The following is a 26,648-nucleotide window of genomic DNA, read 5'->3' as shown; positions in this document are numbered from 1 at the left end:
ATTCACCATCTGTGATTTTCAATGCCATAATAGCTTGTGTGTCAGGGGTCCTAGACAAAGTCACAGGTGGAAGTCTGGGCTATAGAACTATTGAGGGAGAAAATTAGAAAGCCATGTTAGCACAGGACATTACTCCATAGTCAGTCTGCTATGGTTAATCTCCTCGAAATATAATCGTCACTTCAGGAAATTGCAACTAAACCCAAAATGTGGAAAAATAAATCCTTAATCATTGTAAAATAACCAGACTGGATACATATACTTTGTTGTGCTCTCACGGGCCAACGTAGAAAACAAAAAAGTTAACCCATAGCATTACTCGAGAGGATCTGTCCTCACTTTATAGTTATTTCATATTAGAGAAAAAACAACTAAATGCTACCATGGTGGACCTTATACTCTTTCACATTGCATTGTTTAGTCTGATGATTTCATTTGACATAGGAACAGAACAACGGACTAAAAAACAATGAAATGACGGATGTAGATGAAGCACATTCGGTCTGCATCTGTGGTCATTGACTGTAACATTACAAATAGGATGGAAGCTTTCTTTACAATGAAAGATAAGCTCCAGTGGGCAGTGTGAACGTAGCCTTAGATGTGTGACCTCTACGGACACCATTGTGGGTCAGGGGTTAGCACTTGCGGCAAGTGGAGCTCTGGGATGGAAGTGGGCTAGGGGCAACATCTGTATAGAGTTTGTACCAGTTTCTTCTGGGTATTCTGTTTTTGTCCCGCAATCTAAAAACATATTGATAGGTTAATTGGGTCATCATTATCTGATCTGTGGGGGGTCCGACACTTGAACCCTGCACAGATCAGCTGCTCTAGTAGCCTCTGGGTGTCAGAAGTCATTGCAGTGGACAGGGAGCAGAAGCTCTAATTCAGGTAATAGTAGTGGAGCAGCAGCCCCATCACCTATATAGTGGTGGTCTCCGTGTACTGCAGCTCTGCACCTATTACTTGAACAGGAGAAGAGTTGTTTCCATCCACTGTCCACTGTAGTAGTTTCTGGAAGATGCTGGAATAGCTGATCTATATGGTTTCTGGGTGTTGGACCCCCACAGATCACATACTGATGATCTATCATGTGGGCACTTCATCAGTATGATACAGGCATTTGGGGCTAAAAAAAATCTTAATAAATCATCCCCATTATCTCATGACAATGACACCTGTTTAAGGGAGGGATGTACAGTGCAGACCAAAAGTTTGGACACACCTTCTCATTCAAAGAGTTTTCTGTATTTTCATGACTATGACAATTGTAGATTCACACTGAAGGCATCAAAACTATGAATTAACACATGTGGAATTATATACTTAACAAAAAAGTGTGAAACAACTGAAAACATGTCTTATATTCTAGGTTCTTCAAAGTAGCCACCTTTTGCTTTGATTACAGCTTTGCACACTCTTGGCATTCTCTTGTTGAGCTTCAAGAGGTAGTCACCGGAAATGGTTTTCACTTCACAGGTGTGCCCTGTCAGGTTTAATAAGTCGGATTTCTTGCCTTATAAATGAGGTTGGGACCATCAGTTGTGTTTTGCAGAAGTCAGGTGGATACACAGCTGATAGTCCTACTGAATAGACTGTTAGAATTTGTATTATGGCAAGAAAAAAGCAGCTAAGTAAAGAAAAACGAGTGGCCATCATTACTTTAAGAAATGAAGATCAGTCAGTCCGAAAAATTGGGAAAACTTTGAAAGTGTTCCCAAGTGCTTTTGCAAAAACTATCAAGTGTTACAAAGAAACTGGCTCACATGAGGACCGCCCCAGGAAAGAAAGACCAAGAGTCACCTCTGCTACGGAGGATAAGTTCATCCGAGTCACCAGCCTCAGAAATCGCAAGTTAACAGTAGCTCAGATTAGAGACCAGGTCAATGCCACACAGAGTTCTAGCAGCAGACACATCTCTACAACAACTGTTAAGAGGAGACTTTGTGTAGCCGCAGGCCTTCATGGTAAAATAGCTGCTAGAAAACCACTGCTAAGGACAGGCAACAAGCAGGAGAGACTTGTTTGGGCTAAAGAACACAAAGAATGGACATTAGACCAGTGGAAATCTGTGCTTTGGTCTGATGAGTCCAAATTTGAGATCTTTGGTTCCAACCACCGTGTCTTTGTGAGACGCAGAAAAGATGAACAGATGGACTCTACATGCCTGGTTCCCACTGTGAAGCATGGAGGAAGAGGTGTGATGGTGTGGGGGTGCTTCGCTGGAGACACTGTTGGGGATTTATTCAAAATTGAAGGCATACTGAACCAGCATGGCCACCATGGCATCTTGCAGCGGCATGCTATTCAATCCGGTTTGCGTTTAGTTGGACCATCATTTATTTTTCAACAGGACAATGACCCCAAACACACCTCCAGGCTGTGTAAGGGCTATTAGACCAAGAACGAGAGTGATGGGGTGCTACACCAGATGACCTGGCCTCCACAGTCACCAGACCTGAACCCAATCAAGATGGTTTGGGGTGAGCTGGACTGCAGAGGGAAGGCAAAAGGGCCAACAAGTGCTAAGCATCTCTGGGAACTCTTTCAAGACTGTTGGAAGACCATTTCTGGTGACTACCTCTTGAAGCTCATCAAGAGAATGCCAAGAGTGTGCACAGCTGTAATCAAAGCAAAAGGTGACTACTCTGAAGAACCTAGAATATAAGACAGATTTTCAGTTGTTTCACACTTTTTTGTTAAGTATATAATTCCACATGAGTTAATTCATAGTTTTGATGTCTTTAGTGTGAATCTACTAGGTAAAGGTGAGCATACCCAATATTGCGGGTCTTGTGGGGGTGTTCTTGCTATGCAGTGATGAGTACCTTGTAACAGTAGTTCAATAGGGTCAAAGGTACTCAAAGCTGATTGTGAGGAATAATCTGTCTGATCTGACAAAACAGAGCTACTGTAGGACAAAGTTAATACTGGTTATGATTATAGTTGGCATATCACACTGTGCATGGGGCTGGATAGCCACAGACAAGTCAGGATGCTCTTTCTGACCCTTGTCCACTGCCAAAAGCACCTACAATGGGCATATGAGCATGGGTAAATGGACAATGGAACAATGAAGGGAGGAGGAATATTCTGGTAAATCAAGTTTTCTTTTACATTATGACTGAGTACCTCGGCATTACTTACCTGAATAAAAGAAGACATCAGAATGCACCATGGGAAGACGACAAGTAGTGTGATACTGTGGACATATTCTAATGGCAACCATGGGGCCTGATATTCATGGAATATTACTCAGACAAGTACATTCTACCTTACACAGTTGCAGGCCAAGTAAAACCTTTCATGGCATCTTGTTTCCTAATGGCAGTGCCCTCTATCAGCAGAATAATGCCCTGACACATTGCAATGTTTTGAGGAACAAAAACAAAGGATTTCAGATTGTGACTCGGCCTCCAAATTCCCCAGATGTAAATGAACATATGTGAAATGTGCTGGAAAAACAAGTCTGATCCATCGAGGCCCCACCTCGCAAGTTACAGGACTTAAAGGATCTGCAGCTAATGTCTTGGTGCCAGAGAGGACCTCTTCAGAGGCCTTGTGGAGTTATGCCTCAACGAGTCCCAGTTCTTTTAGAAGTACAAGGAGGTTCTACATATTATTAGGCGGGTTGTAATGTTAACACTGTAAATAAATATGGTCATATAGGGTGCTTCATGTTTGCCTATTCAAGTAAGTGTTACTATCTCGGGAGCTCAAAAGCAGGCTCGGGAAAAGCTATGAGGCATGCTTTGTTCCCATAGCTCCATTTATTCTTCTATACCTTACCCATCTCCATTAATGGGCAGCAGAAGACCCCTTGCCTTTCTCTCTCCCAACTATCCAACATACACACCATCATATAGAGTTATCAGTAAGCGTAAACACCGCATCAACCTAAGAAACTCCAGCCCAATAGTTATAGAAGACAGCAATGGGGCACAGATTTACAGTATGTGGAAGTCTGACTTTAGTGTATGTGCGAGGTATTCTTGTCCCTGACCCCAATGGGAAGCACAAATTGCCTCCTGTGTGTTGTAAACATGAAGTCTGGCAATACGCGAGCCAGTCCATCTTGGAATATTGTATTGGTATTATTAGTGCTGTTTATAGCATCACATAGTACTGTAAAACTGTTGCACTGTCTTAGTCACCATATATATGATGCTGTAGACAGTACTAATAGTAATACCACTACAATGTGTCTTGCGTGTTCAGGACACACAGGATAGTTGTGGCACTGAATATGGCCAGTATACTGTGGGGGCTAGCAAAGAATTGATATCAAAGCAATAAATAAAGTGAACTATCAAGCAAGAAGCTCACACATAAGAGAGCAGTGGTTATGATTACTTCCTGTAATACATCTCAGTGTTTTTGCTGCTAGAGACGGACTTGAAGTATTTATTCACACAAAAATAACACTTTAGGTAAATAAAGTGGATATTATTTTTATGGTGATTACATTTGCTATCATATGAGCACAAGTTAGGTGAAACATCAGCGACCATGTATGTATGTGACCTATGAATCACCAGCAAACCCCATCGCAGAACTTCAAAACTCATTCTTATCTGCGGTTGAATTACATATTTAATGTGACACGGCTTCAATGTACAATTCTAGGGAAAACTGAAATCCCTCCCAGAGGGCACACAAATTACCGGCTTATTTCATGCGTACATTACATGCATTCTTACTAGGGAAATATAACCCTGTATAACCTAGAAATGCACAAAATAGGCATATCCGCTATGGAAATAAGCGATAATCTGGGAGCAAAGGGCAAACGTCATTTCCTCTTCATAGAAATAGTAATAATTAGAGATGAGCGAACACTAAAATGTTCGAGGTTCGAAATTCGATTCGAACAGCCGCTCACTGTTCGAGTGTTCGAATGGGTTTCGAACCCCATTATAGTCTATGGGGAACATAAACTCGTTAAGGGGGAAACCCAAATTCGTGTCTGGAGGGTCACCAAGTCCACTATGACACCCCAGGAAATGATACCAACACCCTGGAATGACACTGGGACAGCAGGGGAAGCATGTCTGGGGGCATAAAAGTCACTTTATTTCATGGAAATCCCTGTCAGTTTGCGATTTTCGCAAGCTAACTTTTCCCCATAGAAATGCATTGGCCAGTGCTGATTGGCCAGAGTACGGAACTCGACCAATCAGCGCTGGCTCTGCTGGAGGAGGCGGAGTCTAAGATCGCTCCACACCAGTCTCCATTCAGGTCCGACCTTAGACTCCGCCTCCTCCGGCAGAGCCAGCGCTGATTGGCCGAAGGCTGGCCAATGCATTCCTATGCGAATGCAGAGACTTAGCAGTGCTGAGTCAGTTTTGCTCAACTACACATCTGATGCACACTCGGCACTGCTACATCAGATGTAGCAATCTGATGTAGCAGAGCCGAGGGTGCACTAGAACCCCTGTGCAAACTCAGTTCACGCTAATAGAATGCATTGGCCAGCGCTGATTGGCCAATGCATTCTATTAGCCCGATGAAGTAGAGCTGAATGTGTGTGCTAAGCACACTCATTCAGCACTGCTTCATCACGCCAATACAATGCATTAGCCAGTGCTGATTGGCCAGAGTATGGAATTCGGCCAATCAGCGCTGGCTCTGCTGGAGGAGGCGGAGTCTAAGGTCGGACCTGAATGGAGACTGGTGTGGAGCGATCTTAGACTCCGCCTCCTCCAGCAGAGCCAGCGCTGATTGGCCGAATTCCGTACTCTGGCCAATCAGCGCTGGCCAATGCATTCTATTAGCCCGATGAAGTAGAGCTGAATGTGTGTGCTTAGCACACACATTCAGCTCTACTTCATCGGGCTAATAGAATGCATTGGCCAATCAGCGCTGGCCAATGCATTCTATTAGCTTGATGAAGCAGAGTGTGCACAAGGGTTCAAGCGCACCCTCGGCTCTGATGTAGCAGAGCCGAGGGTGCACAAGGGTTCAAGTGCACCCTCGGCTCTCCTACATCAGAGCCGAGGGTGCGCTTGAACCCTTGTGCACACTCTGCTTCATCAAGCTAATAGAATGCATTGGCCAGCACTGATTGGCCAGAGTACGGAATTCGGCCAATCAGCGCTGGCCAATGCATCCCTATGGGAAAAAGTTTATCTCACAATTACACACCCGATAGAGCCCCAAAAAGTTATTTTTAATAACATTCCCCCCTAAATAAAGGTTATCCCTAGCTATCCCTGCCTGTACAGCTATCCCTGTCTCATAGTCACAAAGTTCACATTCTCATATGACCCGGATTTGAAATCCACTATTCGTCTAAAATGGAGGTCACCTGATTTCGGCAGCCAATGACTTTTTCCAATTTTTTTCAATGCCCCCAGTGTCGTAGTTCCTGTCCCACCTCCCCTGCGCTGTTATTGGTGCAAAAAAGGCGCCAGGGAAGGTGGGAGGGGAATCGAATTTTGGCGCACTTTACCACGCGGTGTTCGATTCGATTCGAACATGGCGAACACCCTGATATCCGATTGAACATGTGTTCGATAGAACACTGTTCGCTCATCTCTAGTAATAATGACAGATTTTTCTTTAATATGTACCTAGGACCAGAAAGTAGGTTAATAACAATAAGGTCAGGTTCATATTGACTCTCTGCTCAATATTTGGTAGACACAGGGTAAAATATATAGACTTATATACTCTCATAGACTTCAATAGCCAGATGTATCAGAGTCATAGCTATCATAACTCAGCTAGAAATGAAAGTCATGGCACTAGTGTGAACAGGGTACAACCCACATAGAAAACAATGGGTGCCTAGGGGCTCAACTATACCAGAAGATAAAAAGTAGATTTTGCTTCAGTTTTCCGATCCAAAGTCAGGAATGGATTGAGCATAAGAGAGAAGTATAAGAACTTCCTTTATATTTTCCATTACTTTTGAAGCCACTCTTGGCTTTGACTCAAAAAAACTGAAACAAAATGTGTAACCAAAAAATGCACAGTTTTTCCGCAATGTGTAGCCTCAATCTAAAACAGTAATTAGGGAAATAACAATGGCGTCCATTCCATCTTGTTTTTGGCTAGGATGTTGAGCCAAGGATTTATTCCGATTGTCATATTCTGAGTTGTGAAGTTTTTCCCCTTAATGTTGGGCATACGGGTTGCTGGCTGACCCATTTCTTTTAAGGGTAAGTTCACACAGGGTTTTTTGGATTGGAACCTGAGGTGGAGGTCACCTCAGGTTCTGATCAAAAAACTGGGTAGCCATGACTGAAAGCCGATGCACTGCACCAGCATCCAGCCGCGCACTCCGCTCCGGATTAGGCCCAATGAATGGGCCTAGTCCGGAGGAGGGAGTGTCTTCAGGGCCAATCGTGAGGCGACTCGAGCTGAAGAATAAGCATCTCGCTTCTTTTTTTCCAGGAGCTGGAAGAAACGGCTCCCAGAAAAAACTCCTGAACAGCTCCCATTGATTTCAATGGGAGCTGTCTTTTTGGTCAGGATTTTGAGGCGGATACGGCCTCAATATCCTGACCAAAAAACTCCATCTGAACTTATCTTAAAGGATACATGCAGACCTCCATTCAGACTGTTGATCCGTGGAAAAAGAGCCCAGACATGCTCCATTTTAAAGACCATAGAGCTCCATTAATATCTGTGGCACACAGATGCCATCCATGTGATGTCTGGATTTTAGAGGCCCACAGACACTGTAAAGTATAGGAAATCAATCTGTGAATAATGGATCAACCACAAGCAGCACACCTTCACCAAATGAGCAGGGTGGAGAGCTGTCAGGGATTTTCATGAACCTCACATTTCCGCAAAGAGATGTCCTTAGAGATGTGCGGTATTTCATACCACTAGAAAGCCGACTCTGCGCTGAATTCCCCCCTAATAGTACAAAGCTATGGAAGACTACTGTCACAAAACTAACAACAATGATATCTTCAGCATCGGGGCGCATACTTGGAAAGCTGAGTTCAGCGCACTATCGGCTTTCTAGCAATATATAATACCGCACATCTCTGAGGACATGAAGGTTCTCTTTACATAAGCTCTAAGGTTTCATACACATGACTGTGGGCATTGTCATCGTAATATCGCGTTTTCACCTTTCTGTCTCCCTACACACACCCGTGTATTATAATAGGCCCGTGTATACGGTTTTGAGCCATGGGTAACCCTCAGCACAGGTCCTATACATGTCCGTTTTGCTGTCTGGGCTAACTGGAGGCAGTGAATGGGCTGTAGAGGTGCGAGCAGCATACAGATATCATCCACGTGCCGACCGTATTGCTCTATACAACAAATATATAGTACCTCACGTGTATGTCCAGCATTCATGGTTCCAAACGTTTGCACGGAAATATAATTCTATTCAAGTCTGTGTAAAACTTTACAATGCACAGAAGAAAAGCTGAATAAAACTGATAACATTTTGCTGCACTTCCAGAAGTGAATAACAAAACCAGAACAGACAAGTATTACATGGAAATTCGGCACATCTGAGATAAGAATAGCAAGCTGAAGTCAAGACAAGAAAACCTGTACAATAGATTAATCATTAGGTTGCCGCGTCATATCTTGGCTGAGCCGTACTTAGCACATCCTGCAGAAGCGACAGGTGTCAGCCCCACATCATTTACAGATAAAATATGGACCTGGAAAAGAATTAGGCTTGTCTAGATTTGCTCCTGCATCTCCTATGGGGGGAAGCTACACGCATTCTAGATAATGCTAATGGTTTCTCATATCTGTAAATGGAATAAGAGCATTAATACATATCTAGTTAATTCCATTAACCATTCCATCAGAGGAATTATGGACTAAGCTCATAGACAAATCTAATGACTAACCTAAGCTGCGCTCTTCAATCTCAAGGTGATCCGAGTATTTCTTGACACCACAGGCAGAGGTGTGAAAGTGTCACAGGCTCAGACATCAGATAAAGCAATATCTCACTAAACCCATTCAATCATAGGGATTAAGAAATGAGTATTTCTATTTTTTATTCCTTGGCATTACGACAATCCTTAAATTAGTAGCTGCTATTTACACACCTACATTTGTCACAAATGTCTTCTATGGAATTCATAAAACAGAAAAAAAATGTTTCCAGCTTCTAATCCTATCATGGATGTGAGGAGGAGCCCTCCCCCCGAGCACAGGTCCATCTTAGCGATTAACATAGTCTAGGGGATTACGCGCTATTGCCAAGGAACGTGACTGTCTTCAACCATGCTAAACTTCACACACAAAGTCAGAGGATCCAAACTAAATGCATTAGTTTAGATCCCTTACACAGTGTGATAGACTAAACCTTCCAGGTGAACCATCCTTGTAGCCTACAAGCCTTGGAGGAAGTTGTAGAAATGCATAAGCCCTTTAACAGGCTTATCCTGGGATTGTTTAAAGGGATCCTATCACTCAGACAGAATTTTTTCTAGGTACTACGTCAGAATAGCCTTAAGAAAGGCTATTCGTCTCCTACCTTTCGTCGTCTTCTCCACGCCGCCGTTCGCCTACAATCCCGTTTTTTCTTGGTATGCAAATTAGCTTTCTCAATGCCCACAGGCCACGAGAAAATGGCCGCTTGCAATACTGTGCAAGCGGCCATTTTCTCGTGGCCTGTGGACATGCGCAGTCTGCTATGCCCGAGGCCTTGAAGTTACAAGCCACCGCCGGAAGAAGAGGATGAAGAGGACGCTCCTGACGAAGATTGAGGCTGCGCTGGAGAGAGTTCTCTTGCAGCATTGGGGACGCCCCCAGTGCTGTTTGAGTGCTGGGGCCCGCCCTCAGTGCTGCAAGAGAGCTAATATGCATACCTAGAAAAACCGGAATTGTAGGCGAATGGCGGCACAGAGAAGATGACGTAAGGTAGGAGACGAATAGCCTTTCTTAAGGCTATTCTGACGTGGTACCTAGAAAAAATTCTGTCTGAGTGATAGGATCTCTTTAAAGGAGTTGTCCACGACCCAGTAAAGTGGGATACTGATGACCTATCCACGGGATAGGTCATCATTATGAGACCCTGAAGTGGTGGTGCTGTGAACTTCAGCCCTGTTAACATTCACTTGAATAGTAGCAGAGCTACTTCCAGAAGTGTATATGACTTTTGGTGGCTGAAATAGTTGGTCAGTTCACGGTCGTGGTGTAGGGCCCTAATCAATCTTATACTTATTGACCACATACTTATTGATAGGTCATCAGTATCAAACTTTGCATAACCCCTTTAACCACTTACTTCCTCCAAGGTTCTATTTGGGTTTCCATACAACTCAATCTTATACCACTATGCCAATGGAATAATAAAATAATTATGGGTCATCAAATTCAATGAACAAGCAACAAGAAAAAAAGATAAGTCCTAAAAGTGCCCATAATCAAACATACAGTGTAGCCAGACAACTAATCCTTTCAATTCCCCCATACACATGTATGTTTGGTTCTTAATGGGACCAGGAAGGCAAGCTTTTCTGCCAGGCACCGCAGGATTCATCATGCCAGATCCTTCCTTTCCTCGACATCTCCTGTAGGCCCCCGTACAGATAATGGGCGAATGTCTTTCTTTCCTCTAAAACATGTATTGACTCAAAAGCACAATATATACCTTATTATTGCATATTTATTGGATGAGATGAGTGCAGTAACTGGGTTTCATGTGATTCATTTGTCCAGCTAGTACGTATGGACAAACATTGTTTCTGCATTGTAGTTAAAGGAGTCCTCAGGATAGGTCAGCAATAAGACTAGTGGGAGTCTAACACTGTATGAAGGGGCCATGGCATTTGTATGAACACTATGACGTCTTCACTATTTACGTAGCATTCTATCTGTTTCATTGTGGCTGTATGAAGTCATTACAGCCTTGTCCCATTCACTTATAGGGGATGAGACTGTAATGGCATTGCATGGTCGTATAGAACAGATTGTGTTCTATGTTACCCATGAAGAAATCCTGATGCTCATGCAAGTGAGCACTGCAGTCACTTCAAACAGCTGATCTACAGGTGTCCTGGGTATCAGAACCCCCCTCCCCCCCTACACACACACACTAACCTTTCTGATGACCTATCCCAAGAATGGGTCGTCTATAAAAATAATTCAGTTTTTTTGTACATATAACATAATTATTGTATAATGAAAAGTTCTGCAGCATTGTATCATACTGTACTCTCTTATTAGAATGTAATATAACCTTTTCTTATATGTACTGGTCAGGCATTATGTACATAAGAGATTTACATGCTAGTGATCTAATAGTACCTGAACTCCAGGTTTGAGAGTTGATACAAGGTCTTTAACCATCCGGACTTCTGAAACAGTGATTCCACCGATCATGAAGAGGATCAAGAGGGAAGAGTCTCCGGGATGTGGCCGGCTCACCTAGATATATAACAGAAACAATGAGGACTTGGATTATCTTCGGTTGCCATGTCTTTGGTATAGGTACTGTGGGAAGTTAGCTCGGTAGAAGCAGTGGTGCGGACCCAAACAGTCAAGACAGGGACACAAAATATGAAGCAAACTGGTATATTTAGAAAAAAACTGAAAAATAAATAAGCCTTGACTTTGGGCACAAAAAGATCAAAACAAAATACAGCCTTAACTTCAAGCAAAAGCAAAATAAAATCCTGCTCGTCTGAGCAACTAACTAAGGGCTCGTTCACATCTGCGCCCGGGACTCTGTTCTGCAGGTTTCCGTTTCCTGCACAAAACAGGGGCAGGAGATGAAAAACTGCAGGACTCTTTCATACCCATTCATTTGAATGGTTTTGAAAAGTGTCCGGCCGTGAGCGCCGGTGAGCGTTTTATGCTCTCCGCGGCGAAACCGTTTTTTTTTTAACCGGACACAGAGTCGGACATGCAGGACTCTGTGTCCGGTTTTAAAAAAAAAACGTTTCGCGTGGAGAGTTCAAAACGCTCACCGGCGCTCACGGCCGGACTCGGCATGACAGGTTTCCGTCTTCTGCTAGCAGAAGACGGAAACCTAATATGGAGTGTCTTACGCTGGTGTGAACCCAGCGTAAACAGAACTGATAACCTAACTACAATCTTACAATAATTTAGGAAACTGCACAAGAAATGGCTTCCCTATTCCTTGGCATAGCTGTGCTGGCACTCAGGACTGAAGGCAGGTGTTGATCTTGATTCTTCTGATACCGCCCAGTATTTGTCATATGTATATGGCAGAGGACACATTCATGTCTTGTATTTGTTCTACGAGGCAGTGTGATCCTGGAGGGATGAAAGATGTCACACTATAGCACGATGTCTATTATGTCTACACGTGATGGATGCTTGCAGAGATTTTCCACTGAATTGCTTGAGATGACGGTCCAATGATTTCTACAAGGATTACTGATTTACTTGCAGCTGCCATTAGCCAGGTTCTTATTATATCATAGGTAAACAAGAAATAACAGCATGCTTGCAAAGTCTCCCAAAAACACGTGCAAGGCTCCTGAAATAAGGGACCAGGTCAGGCAGAATGTTCCTGCATCCACCATGCTGCATTTATATGATATCGACAGATTATGAACATTTAGCCAAAGGATAAAGAAAGTGACTGGTCTTGTGGTTTCATGAATTTTTATGGGTTTGAACAACCTTTTACCATTGCAAGAATCCATTTCCAGAATTGGTTGCTATCACTGGTAAACATTAACACTACTCTAAACACATTTTACCATCTTACTCCGTCTTCAACCACACATACTGGTACATACCCTCATCATCTCCTGCATAGACTACTGCAACATGGTGCTCTGTGGCCTGGGTTTCCCCTTGTTTTCCCCAATACCCATTGCTCAAAATGTTAACGACAATACATGGCCATACACAATCTGTCCCCTCTGTACTTCTCTGACCTAATCTGACATTTCCATTAAAGTCTCCAATAACCCTGGTGCCACTACACTACAATCAGATCCGCTTCTACCCTCACTACTGCCTACTTCCCTAGGTAGACTGCATGCCATCATGGACAGAGTCATGTTGCCTACTTCACCAGTTGGTTACTTAGACTGTTCACATCTAGGAGACACCATTGCAGTGTCCGCCTGAAATTGGTGGATAAATAAAGTCCCACATGCACAGCTTTTTCGTCAACCGCTCTCTGCTTAAAATCAACGGGCAACCAACAGACCCTCATTATAGGAGAATTAACAGACCAGAACAATGGACATCTTAAACATAGTCTTAGTCCATTTTTATTCCATTTGATTTTATTGCGTTACGCATGTAAACCCTTTTGTGTATGTACAACACCCTGGAATAAGTGGTCCTCTAAAAGAGCTAACAACTACTAGTATAACATGCTGCAGGCTAGTATGAATGGACACGTCCATGTTGTTACATCCTGCTAAAAGAGAGGAATCCTGAACAATGAATCATTTATGTCTCCTCACAAGACATTTAAATTGGGTTGCCAAAAAAAAAAAAAAGAAACAAAATGTTCCAAAGGAATCAAATACGTTAAAATGTAAAAGTGCATGAAGTGGCCACCCTGTGATCAATACTCTGTTATATAGCTGCCGCTGAGAGCTGTTACACTTCAGCAGGTGTGAGGAGGGAGCATGCAGAGATCCTACAAGCTGGGGCCGTACAAGCAGAAGTATGGATGAAATTGCCTATACAAATCATGATCACAGCTGCCAGCATGGATCTGCCTGTAAGTTCTCTGCATGCTACCTTCTTACACCTGCTGCGGTATAGATACACTTCACAGATAGATATCTACAGTGCGGGATCTCCCTGTGCTTGCATTTCTAACCCCATTTGATCCCTGAGCAGGAATATCAAGGAATATAGCTATATGGCGGTGAAATTAATTTACACCACCACATCCATACAGTACAGTACCTGTGTCTTCATCCAACCTCATCTACAATGTAACTATGTAATATCCCATTCCAAACTGTGTTTTCAACCAGTGGTATCTCTGGATGTAATATAGGTAGACCTGCCAAAAAGTCTCACCAGAAGCACTTTTCTACCTTTCTAACTAAGGCCTTGTTCACATCTGCGTCAGTAATCCGTTTGGGGGGGTCCGCATGGGGACCCTCCTGAACGGACTACCAAACGCATTGACAAGTGGTGTGCAGTGAGAGCACACGGACCCCATAGACTATAATGGGATCCATGTGCTTTCCGCTTGGTCTCTGCAGGAGTCATGTGGACAGAAAAGTAGATAGTAAACTACTTTTCTGTCCGCATGTTCAGTGTGGAGACCCTGCGGAAAGCACACGGACCCCGTTATAGTCTATGGGGTCTGTGTACTCTCACTGCACAGCGCTTGTCACGTTCAGTAGTCTGTTCAGGAGGGTTCCCATGCGGACTCCCCCGAACAGATTACAGACGCAGATGTGAACGAGGCCTGAGACTGAAGTGACCCTTCCCTAATTTTGTCTTTACTTTACCCAGCCCCCTACTCCGTGCACAATGAGAAGTAGAATCAATTCTCAATAGAGAAGCAAAGGAAAGAATGCAAAAATGCAGAATTTCACAGAAAGGAGACACAATTTGTTAATAAAGTATATTACAAAATGTATTAATAACAAATAGAGATGAGCGAACACTATTCGAAACTGTCGTTTCGAATAGCATGCTCCCATAGAAATGAATAGAAGTGGCCATTAATTTTTATGGGAGCATGCTATTTGAAACGGCTGTTTCGAATATTATTCGCTCATCTCTAAATTGACAAACAGTTTCAGATAATCAAAAGATGTCCGAAAATGAGTTCCACTAAGTAGGAAATGATGAGATATTTGTACAGGTGAGCAGGAAGTATCTATCCGAAATTCCAGCCTGTTATCCGAAGAACAGTATAATCTGATAAGGGAAATATATCACCCCGAGCTGTAAAATAGTGAAATCCAAGATGTCAATCTTCCCACTGTGATGGTTCTGGATGATTCTTGGTATTCAGATGTAAGTGACTCATGCTCACATAACTCACATTGCTAAGTCATCTTAGTTACATAATGAACACAGACTGCTCCGTTGTCCTATCTCAGCTTGTGGCCAATGGTGTACGTAGCTAGTCACAGCCTTGTAATTGAAGTGTTTGTGCTCCGGTAACAAAATGATGGTTTAGCCTTTAATAAAGTGTTGTTTCTACCTCTGGGGACAAACATACAGAGGATGACGCATTTCTCCACCACGCTGAGTTACAATAATAATTCATTCATGTCATTTGTTTCTTTGAAGTACACGTTTACCTGTGGTGATCTACAAGAGCGGCCTTTCCAGCCTGAGTCTGTACTGGTTTCCATAGCACATGTACCAGCACCGTGACAGGCACAGCGCAGAGTCTTGGCACTGGTGTAGCTAGAGGATCACAGAGGTTATAGTTACATCCGAGCACATGGTCCAGGATCTAACAAATGAGGTCGTCATCCCTTACAAAGGTCCTGACACTAAGGGGCATCAAAATACTGTGTGCTGTCTTACATACAATGTCCTGGCTATCTGACATCAGGACCTGTCTGCAGGGATATGGAGACAAGAGGTCGGCAGCAAGTAGATACAGTATATGTAAATACCTGGGGTGGGGGGTATTTGTTTTTTGTTTTTTTTTACTCATCCGGGATCTAATTTAAGGGTCTAACCAGAAAGACTAATTTGGACTCTTATTACCGTAATGTAGCATTGTGAGATCTGAATACATTTAGGGGGTCTGGTCTGGGGTATATAATAATTATGGGTGAAGTCTAGAATCTGAATTAAATCTTGGGGTATGGCCTGGTTTCTTAAATCTGGGGTACGGCCTGGTTTCTTAAATCTGGGGTACGGCCTGGTTTCTTAATCTTGGGGTATGGCCTAGTTTCTTAATTTTGAGGTATGGTCTGGTTTCTTAATCTTGGGGTATGACTTGATTTCTTAATCTTAGGGTATGGCCTGGCTTCTTAATTTTGGGGTATGCCCTGGTTTCTTAATCTTGCGGTATGGCCTGGTTTCTTAATCTTGGGGTATGGCCTGGTTTCTTAATCTTGGGGTATGGTCTGGTTTCTTAATTTTGGGGTATGATCTGTTTTCTTAATCTTGGGGTATGGTCTGGTTTCTTAATCTTGGGGTATGGCCTGGTTTCTTAATCTTGGGGTATGGGCTAGTTTCTTAATCTTGGGGTATGGCCTAGTTTCTTAATCTTGGGGTATGGCCTAGTTTCTTAATCTTGGGGTATGGCCTGGTTTCTAAATTTTGAGGTATGCCCTGGTTTCTTAATTTTGGGGTATGGCCTGGTTTCTTAATTTTGGGGTATGGCCTGGTTCCTTAATCTTGGGGTATGGCCTGATTTGTTAATCTTGGGGTATGGCCTGGTTTGTTAATCTTGGGGTATGGCCTGATTTGTTAATCTTGGGGTATGGCCTGGTTTCTTAATCTTGGGGTATGGCCTGGTTTCTAAATTTTGAGGTATGCCCTGGTTTCTTAATTTTGGGGTATGGCCTGGTTTCTTAATTTTGGGGTATGGCCTGGTTCCTTAATCTTGGGGTATGGCCTGATTTGTTAATCTTGGGGTATGGCCTGGTTTGTTAATCTTGGGGTATGGCCTGATTTGTTAATCTTGGGGTATGGCCTGGTTTCTTAATCTTGGGGTATGGCCTGGTTTCTTAATCTTGGGGTATGGTCTGGTTTCTTAATTTTGGGGTATGATCTGTTTTCTTAATCTTGGGGTATGGTCTGGTTTCTTAATCTTGGGGTATGGGCTAGTTTCTTAATCTTGGGGTATGGCCTAGTTTCTTAATCTTGGGGTATGGCTTGGTTTCTAAATTTTGAGGTATGCCCTGGTTTCTTAATTTTGGGGTATGGCCTGGTTTCTTAATTTTGGGGTATGGCCTGGTTTCTTAATTTTGGGGTATGGCCTGGTTCCTTAATCTTGGGGTATGGCCTGATTTGTTAATCTTGGGGTATGGCCTGGTTTGTTAATCTTGGGATATGGCCTGATTTGTTAATCTTGGGGTATGGCCTGGTTTCTTTATCTTGGGGTATGGCCTGGTTTGATAATCTTGGGGTATGGCCTGGTTTCTTAATCTTGGGGTATGGCCTGGTTTCTTAATCTTAGGGTATGATCTGGTTTCTTAATCTTGGGGTATGGCCTGGTTTCTTAATTTTGGGGTATGGCCTGGTTTCTTAATTTTGGGGTATGGCCTGGTTTCTTAATTTTGGGGTATGGTCTATAATTTTTAATTAATTTTGAAGTCTGATTCAGGATATGAATTAATATAGGGGTCTGTATTTACTCTAAGCTCTGACATCTGAGGTCATAAAATGAGCTGATATGGTCTCTACAAGATCAGATTTTTTCCTATGGTCTCCCAATACTAAAAGGTTGGGATAACATTCACATCAATTTTTTTTTAAATAAAACATAGTAACATCGTATATTTCGATGAAGAACCAGGTCCATCAAGTTCCAACTATAGAAAGCAAAATAAAAAAAAACATGATGCTGATTCCAATTGACCCATGGCAGGAGAAGAAATCCTTCCCATCTCCAAATCTGCCCATCAGTATAAAACCCTGGATCAACTTGGTATTCTCTTGAAGATAACACCCACCGCAAAATGCAGGCTACCAATGATAGTCACCAATATTCCGCCTATGCAGGAGATACCAGCTGCCATAAAACGTACCCATACCAGTGCTGTATCTTAGCACTGGGTTTATGGTTTCTCATCTCTTCAAGGATGAGAAACCATTATATGTTGGAGCGATGTAAACAATGGGAATGAAATGGGCTGGATGTTGATTTCCATCCTGCTGTCCCTACTGATGTATACAGAATTAGAGTCAATTTCAGGTCTCCAAAAAGTGAACCCATTTATATTTAAACAAACAAAAAAAAAGATAGGTAGAGTGCATGTATTTGACTGTATGACAGTGATAAATGTGAGCTGACCTGGGTTCAGTAAAGCTGGTACATTGTGTACTCACGTGGTGGGCGAGCGCGGACACCGATAGCGCTGGTAACAAATCCTCTACAGTACAGAACATGTAAACACATCTTCTATTAAAGTGAATGAAGGGGAAGTTTTGTTCTATCATCTTTCTTCACTTGTAAGTGTTGTAAGTACAGACCTCAAAAACTATGTAACTGAGGTATGAAATGTAATAAATGCTTGTGCTCAATAAGTGCGCATTATACGATAAAGATCTGAAAGTCTGTAAGTATTAGTTGTTACTTAGTGTCATGTAGGGGCATGTGCTGATATTATGGCTTAAACCCCAAAAAATAAGGGGGGGAATGTAATAAGACTGTAATTTTTTAGGGCAGTCTTAATAATAGTAGAGCTGTGACAAAATGTGACAAATTTATTATATATATACAGTCCTATGAAAAAGTTTGGGCACCCCTATTAATCTTAATGATTTTTAGTTGTAAATATTTTGGTGTTTGCAACAGCCATTTCAGTTTGAGCTATCTAATAACTGATGGACACAGTAATATTTCAGGATTGAAATGAGGTTTATTGTACTAACAGAAAATGTGCAATATGCATTAAACCAAAATTTCACCGGTGCAAAAGTATGGGCACCTCAATAGAAAAGTGATATTAATATTTAGTAGATCCTCCTTTTGCCTCTAGTCGCTTCCTGTAGCTTTTAATCAGTTCCCGGATCCTGGATGAAGGGATTTTGGACCATTCCTCTTTACAAAACAATTCAAGTTCAGTTAAGTTTGATGGTCGCCGAGCATGGACAGCCCACTTCAAATCATCCCACAGATGTTCAATGATATTCAGGTCTGGGGACTGGGATGGCCATTCCAGAACATTGTAATTGTTCCTCTGCATGAATGCCTGAGTCGATTTGGAGCTGTGTTTTGGATCATTGTCTTGCTGAAATATCCATCCCCGGCGTAACTTCAGCTTCGTCACCGATTCATGAACATTATTCTCAAGAATCTGCTGATACTGAGTGGAATCCATGCGACCCTCAACAAGATTCCTGGTGCCGGCATTGGCCACACAGCCCCAAAGCATGATGGAACCTCCACCAAATTTTACAGTGGGTAGCAAGTGTTTTTCTTGGAATGCTGTTTTTTTTTGGACGCCATGCATAACGCCTTTTTGTATGACCAAACAACTAAATCTTTGTTTCATCAGTCCACAGGACCTTCTTCCAAAATGAAGCTGGCTTGTCCAAATGTGCTTTTGCATACCTCAGGCGACTCTGTTTGTGGCGTGCTTGCAGAAACGGCTTCCGGCCATTTTTGGGTAGCCGCTCTTGCAGTTCAATACAGGAGTCGGCCGGCGGCCATTTTGGGGTAGCCGCTCTTGCAGTTCAATACAGGAGCTGGCCAGCGGACATTTTGGGGTGGCCTCTCTATGCTCTTGTATAGAACTACAAGAGCAAGAGAAGCCAGAAGAGGCGGAGTTGCTGCAGAAGAAGGAGGCGGCGCAGGAAAAAGCTCTGGGAAGCAATGGGGACATGCTCATCGGTGTTTCAGCGCTGGGGCCCGCCCTCATTGCTGCGGAGAGCTCATTTGCATGCTGGTTAAAACCGGTATTTCTACGGAACGGCGCGGCAGAGACCACGTCTAAAGGTAGGAGACGAATAGCCTTTCTTAAGGCTATTCCGACGTGTTCATTAGAAAAAAAGGTAGTTTAATGATAGAATCCCTTTAAGATCACTGAAAAGGATACAAAAAATAAAACGCACAAAAAATTCTTAAGCTTTTCAAGTCTTTAATTCAGTTGAAACGGTGAAGGGGACCCTTTTCCCAGTTTTGCCAGGGGGGAGGTAATTACATCTCAGAGGGTGTATATGCAGTTAAGGAACCTTGAAAGTTCCCTGTTTTTTTAACATGAGCTTGCGTACGTGATGGAGATCATGTAATAGGACATGCTAGGTGTTTCTATAGATTGGGGAAAAAAATATTCTGGTGTCACATTTCTTGTCTGCTTTTAAGTGTAGATACAAGCTGCCATCAAAAGAGAAGTGTCAGATGCATATAATGAGATAACAACAATCTGTTCCAGGTAAAGCCACGGAACGACTTGCTCATCTTTATGGCACTATCTGTTCTTGGAAGGTAAAAGCTTAGATGTCAGGCACATGCCACTTTCAGTTAGTGTATGTGTGATATAAAACAAGTGGGTGGGCGACTTCCTGACATGAGTATACTGTGAAGTTATTAGATGCGGGTGAAATAATCCCATTACGGTTTTTCGGGCAAACCAAACTATGGTATGCTGCATTTAATGAGAGTGGCCACAACAATTTGGAATTAGCACGTAATATAGGTTACAACACATATCTATTGAAGCAAGGTTAAAAGGTTGTTTTATTGTTTTCATCTATAGAAAAGGAAGCAAGTATTCAAAAAGATTCAAAAGGAAAACTTGGGCAGCCAAGACCATAAACATGTCCTCCAAGTTTGACTGACATTCCCCAGGCTGTGCAGTACAGTAACATGTATGGTCTATGGCTTCATACACTACAGAATGACGCAGTAATAGGTATACTTCACTGCGCATGCACCAGGAAAAAGCCATTATGGCTCATGTGCAGTGAAGGGAGTTTTACTTTCCTCTCCTTGCTTCATCTGGACTGCCTGACCCTTCCGGATAACCAGCAACATCTACATGACTCCTGACAGGTAATGTGTATACTAAACGCTATTTATAACATGATTGTATATGTTGTCCACATCTACAACTTTATACAGAGGCAACTTTATAGACCTAATGTATTAGTGTACAGTTTAGTAGGGTGAAAAGGCCGGATAGGTGTCACGACCTGAATTCTTGGGATTGAGTTGTGTGTTTTTCTGGTGGTGATTAGATCCGGTGTTCTGTGTTTTTTTGGGTGGTTTACTTGCCATTGGACCATCTGTTTGTACATTTGGTGTCGGCCTTCGGAGTATACTTGAGGTTCTTTAGATTGAGCCTCAGGTGTTGGTCGTTACCACTGTCCTATCGGACGCTTCTGGGGCCTGTATAAGGAGGAGGGCTGGCTTCACTTGTTGCCATTTTTCGTTTTATCCAACATAGAATTTGTGGCTCTGGGAGGAGGATTGTTTTTGGAACTATAGCTGACTTGGAAATGGTGTGAGTGTTGCCTTGTGTGTGAGTCTGGTTTTCCCCTCCACACTTCTACTCTGCCCTGTCCTACAGTTCTGAGTGCCTGTCACTGTCTTGGTGTTTGTGAGGAAGTTTGGGTTCCAGTTTGTTTTGCCCCAGCCCTGTTAACCCTTTCCTCACCTCTCCACTGTCCCTCTCCTCATTCTCTTGTTGTGTATTGTGTTGTGCTGCGTGTCTGTTGTCCAGCACTTCCCATCCTATTTGTTTTGTCTGCAGCTGCACCTTGGTTTTTGTAGGGGTGACCATCTTAGTATCCCCAGTCCCTAACTCCGGCTAGGCGTTCGTGTTAGAGAGCCAGGAGTTGTCGGGGCCAAGGCTAGCTTGGGAACAGCTGACCACCACCCGCAGGCAGGGCCTAGCTAGCCGCCGTAGCATCAGGGAAAGTCTCCCTCCCCTGTTCCCTTAGCGGTGCAGTCTGCAGTCCGGATTTTGGGTCTGGGCATAGACACGAACGTGACAATAGGTACTTCTTGAAGTAGTAAGAGACTGTAATTCATTTAACAACCATTGGTACATTGATACAACAGCTGACGCTAGGTTCACACCTGCGTTCTTCTTTCCGTTCTGTGCTTTCCGTCTTCTGCATGCCAGAAGACGGAAAGCACAGACCGGGTCCGGCCGTGAGCGGCGGTGAGCGTTTTATGCTCTCCGCCGCGAAACCGGATTTTTTAATCCGGACACAGAGTACTGCATGTCCGACTCTGTGTCCAGATTATAAAACCCGGTTTTGCGGCGGAGAGCATAAAACGCTCACCGCCGCTCACAGCCGGACATCTCTCTCACCCATTCAAATCAATGGGTGAGAGAGACTCCTGCAGGTTTCCATCTCCTGCCTCTGTTTTAGGCAGGAAACGGAAACCTGCATAACGGAGTTCACAACGCTGATGTGAACGAGCCCTGATTAATATATAATAACATGCAAAAGTTTTAGGCATGTGTGAAAAATGCAGCAAAGTAAGAATGTACTTTCAGATATAGAGATGTGACTAAATCCCGTCAATATTTGCTGTGGCTGCCCTTTAACTCCCATCAATTCTTCTTGGTACACACGTAGTTAGTTTTTGTAAGAACTCTACAGGGAGGTTGTTCCCGCCATCTTGGAGAACTAAGCACAGATCTTCTGTAGATGTAGGCTTGATCCAATCCTTCTGCCTATTCATGTAATCCCAAACATACTGGATGATGTTCAGATCAAGTCTATTTGGGGGCCGTATCATCACTTCCAGGACTCCCCCAAAGGGCAAAGTCAGACCAAACATTGATGGGAATTATATTTCGCTTTTGTATTTTTCTTCATTTTGTTAAGTGATAAAGATAAAACTATTAACACTTCTATTTCAGAAAACATTCTTACTTTCCTGCATTTTTTAAAAAATTTGTTGAAAACTTTTGCACAGTAAAATTGTATCTCTTTGTGAAGATTTGATTCCCGAATTGATCTAAGGGGATTTTTTAAAGGCAGTTTTGCTGGAGTCTGTACTGGCATAAATTGTGACAAATTTATCATACGTCTAACAATGTGTGATTAACTAGGCACTAGAGATGAGCGAACACTGTTCGGAACAGCCGTTCCGAACAGCACGCTCACAGCACGCTCCCATAGAAATGAATGGAAGATGCTTCCATTCATTTCTATGGGAGCGTGCTGTTCGGATCAGCTGATCCGAACAGTGTTCGCTCATCTCTACTAGGCACATCTATTAGGTGGCGTTCATATTTACACCCCTGTCCGCCCTCCGTATTTCCATCCTATTTCCCGGAGAAACTGCACAGGAGACGGTTTCCCGACGGTCAGTTTAAAAACCCATTCATTTGAATGGGGTTGAAAGCAAACTACCGGTGTCTGTATGCAGCCTCTTCGTGGTTAAACAGTTTTATTTTTTTACACGGACACAAAGTCCTGCATGCCCGACTGTGTCCGTACAAAAAAAAAAAAACGGTTTCATGGCGGAAAGGCTGCATACGGACACCGGTTGTTTGCTTTAAACCCCATTCAAATGAATGAGTTTTAAACTGACCATCGGCAAGCCGCACCCAGTGCTGCACCTCCCATGAGGCGGTGCTATGCCAGAGCCGCGGGGCGGCATTTTTGCTGACCTAAGCCAGACCAGGACAAGCTGTCCTGGACTGGCTTAGGGTTACTGTCACTGAGCGGTGGATTGGGGAGGCCGCAAGAGGGGGGGGAAGGGGGGGGGCGACTTTCTGACGTCTACCTCAGGCGGCAGAAGCTCATGGTTCACCCCTGGCCGTCCCCTATGCAGTTTCTCTGAAGATTAGGATGGAAACATGGCGGGTGGACAAGGGCGCAAGTGTGAACACCCCCTAAGGCTGACAGTGGATTATAGACTGCTAGACAGGCCATCTATGCCCATATTTTGGAAAGCGAAGTGAATGGTGCAGAAAAGGAAAGAATACATCGTAAAATTTGGGCTCAAATGACGCATTACAGGATGGCAAAAAACAAACAACACCGAGCCGATCCTCGTGTATTACCACTGGAAGAAAATGTTGTTTAAATGTAAAGACAAGTGCTTGCTCACCTGGGTGGGTTGTGAGGAGGTCACAACAACCCAAATAACCTTGAGAGCAAGCAAATCCAGGGTATGTAGAATAAGGTGGAGGGCAGCAGCTGCAGGACCGTTACACGAACGGGAACATACAACGAAAAATTGGGGCCGGCCTGATACAATGATCGGCCTGAAGAACAGCGCTCACCCAGAAGATGACAGAAACTTCTTTAATAACAAATGGAACAGCACAACGCGTTTCGGACATATGGTAGTCCTTCCTCAAGTGCACAGTCACTGGCCTGGATGACTCCAAACAGGTTTTGGAGTCACTGTTTGGATTCATCCAGGCCAGTGACTGTGCACTTGAGGAAGGACTACCATATGTCCGAAATGCGTTGTGCTGTTCCATTTGTTATTAAAGAAGTTTCTGTCATCTTCTGGGTGAGCGCTGTTCTTCAGGCTGAGCATTGTATCAGGCCGGCCCCAATTTTTCGTTGCATTACAGGATGTCACAGCCGGTGAGGAGTTTCACTTCAAGAAGACGCTGAAGCAGCAGACACAGACCACACCGGGAGGACACTGCAGCATTGGGAACAGGTGAGTATAATTTTTTTGCATTTTTTTCACCTCCATCGATATTTTTTTTTTTGCCCAGAAAACCTCTTTAAGCATTGTAAAGTCTATGCCAGTTATTTATCCGTTTTGCTACAATGTGTCAAAAAGTAAAACAAATTATTTTTATTTTTGTGCACAATGTTTTGAAAGGAAAGCTGTGTCTACGTGTGAGCGGGTTACGTCCAGAAAATAAAGTTCACAAATCCTACAATGTTTTTCTTGCACCAGAAGTAGAAGCCATAATTTTCCCTTCAGTCAAAACAAGTCTGCGTGGAAACGGGAATCTGCAAGACGTGTCTTCATCGGATACCGGTCAGATTCCAAACCACAAATTGCAATAGCAGTCATTCACAATGTCACTTGTTATGCGGATCTGTTCTAAATGAAATTACAGTTTCGATGGAAATGTCCTGGAGACATGCGATCTGCTTACAGACGAAGAGTGCAGAAAAACCTCTTGTTCTAAGAATTTGGCTGTGTAACGGACGGTAATGTCTGCCAGGAATCTTATTCTATTTGAGATTTCCATTAATGTTTTTGCTGCCTAAAACTTTCCTTGAAATAAATTTAATGAGAGAAATACAGTGTACCCTGGCGAAGAGAGTCCCGACACGCCCCGCATTTACTGTTCCTTCTAAGGTGTGTTCCTAGTCTATAAATAGGATTACGGTGTACAGCATTTTTATGTAAGTAGTCTGGAAAAAGCAAAAATGTAACAAAACACATCAGACATTGAAGGCACCTACATTATGTTCTACAATATAATAAAATATCTGTAATAGTGTAAATGTAATTCTGTACCTCTGTGAGCCCACCATTCTTATGGGGACACGAGACATTTTTTTTTTCTTATAGATTAATGTGAATTAGTAAAATTAAAAGCCATGTCATGTAGCAGAGCTGTTCTCTACATTATGCCGCAATGCTGTGATATACTAAGTGGCTATAATACCCTAGAGAATCCGTACGTCACCATAGAGACCCTATGCACATGGCTGTTCACATGAGGCTTTGATGTTGTTTTCTCCTTCTGCTATAAATAACGCTTGGGATGAAATATCTGGAGATACTCTTCCTATTGTGATAACCGATCACCAATGGAGTCACGCTATAGGTTCACATAGCAGCCGCCATGACACGTGCAAGAGAAATATAAACAGCAATAGTTCTAGGGTTTGGGTTCTTTATACAAATGAATCCTTAGAAATAAATGGGGGCAGTCTGCAATACTTGGTTGATCTTGGCTACAAAATCCCCAGAGCTATAGCTGCTAACAAACTAAATTTTAACTACAATATGGGAAATTTGGTGTATCCCCAGGTGAAAAATGTTAGTATGTTGGATCATCTGCCTTATGAAGACAACCCACTTCCATCCTCCCTATGAGAGTATATGGATGTCACACAGAGGATTCTTCCTATTTGGGCTTCCTCTATAAGCCGGAGTATACACTCACCGGCCACTTTATTAGGTACACCATGCTAGTAACGGGTTGGACCCCCTTTTGCCTTCAGAACTGCCTCAATTCTTCGTGGCATAGATACAACAAGGTGCTGGAAGCATTCCTCAGAGATTTTGGTCCATATTGACATGATGGCATCACACAGTTGCCGCAGATTTGTCGGCTGCACATCCATGATGCGAATCTCCCGTTCCACCACATCCCAAAGATGCTCTATCGGATTGAGATCTGGTGACTGTGGAGGCCATTGGAGTACAGTGAACTCATTGTCATGTTCAAGAAACCAGTCTGAGATGATTCCAGCTTTATGACATGGCGCATTATCCTGCTGAAAGTAGCCATCAGATGTTGGGTACATTGTGGTCATAAAGGGATGGACATGGTCAGCAACAATACTCAGGTAGGCTTTGGCATTGCAACGAAGCTCAATTGGTACCAAGGGGCCCAAAGAGTGCCAAGAAAATATTCCCCACACCATGACACCACCACCACCAGCCTGAACCGTTGATACAAGGCAGGATGGATCCATGCTTTCATGTTGTTGACGCCAAATTCTGACCCTACCATCCGAATGTCACAGCAGAAATCGAGACTCATCAGACCAGGCAACGTTTTTCCAATCTTCAATTGTCCAATTTCGATGAGCTTGTGCAAATTGTAGCCTCAGTTTCCTGTTCTTAGCTGAAAGGAGTGGCACCCGGTGTGGTCTTCTGCTGCTGTAGCCCATCTGCCTCAAAGTTCGACGTACTGTGCGTTCAGAGATGCTCTTCTGGCTACCTTGGTTGTAACGGGTGGCTATTTGAGTCACTGTTGCCTTTCTATCAGCTCGAACCAGTCTGGCCATTCTCCTCTGACCTCTGGCATCAACAACGCATTTCCGCCCACAGAACTGCCGCTCACTGGATGTTTTTTCTTTTTCGGACCATTCTCTGTAAACCCTAGAGATGGTTGTGCGTGAAAATCCCAGTAGATCAGCAGTTTCTGAAATACTCA

General features: G+C 43.2%; 1 protein-coding gene across 1 annotated transcript in view; it reads right to left on the bottom strand.

Moving 5' to 3' along the window:
• Positions 1-26,648, bottom strand: part of SCFD2 (sec1 family domain containing 2) — a 378,807-nt gene that overhangs the window by 4,020 nt on the left and 348,139 nt on the right. Inside the window, exon 8 of the mRNA XM_075259676.1 lies at positions 11,245-11,364. Coding sequence (XP_075115777.1) covers positions 11,245-11,364 — 120 coding nt within the window. The remainder of the gene's footprint in view (positions 1-11,244; positions 11,365-26,648) is intronic.

The sequence above is a fragment of the Leptodactylus fuscus genome, chromosome 1 (assembly GCF_031893055.1).
Source record: "Leptodactylus fuscus isolate aLepFus1 chromosome 1, aLepFus1.hap2, whole genome shotgun sequence".
NCBI lineage: Eukaryota > Metazoa > Chordata > Amphibia > Anura > Leptodactylidae > Leptodactylus > Leptodactylus fuscus.
This window is presented reverse-complemented; position numbering and strand designations above follow the sequence as displayed.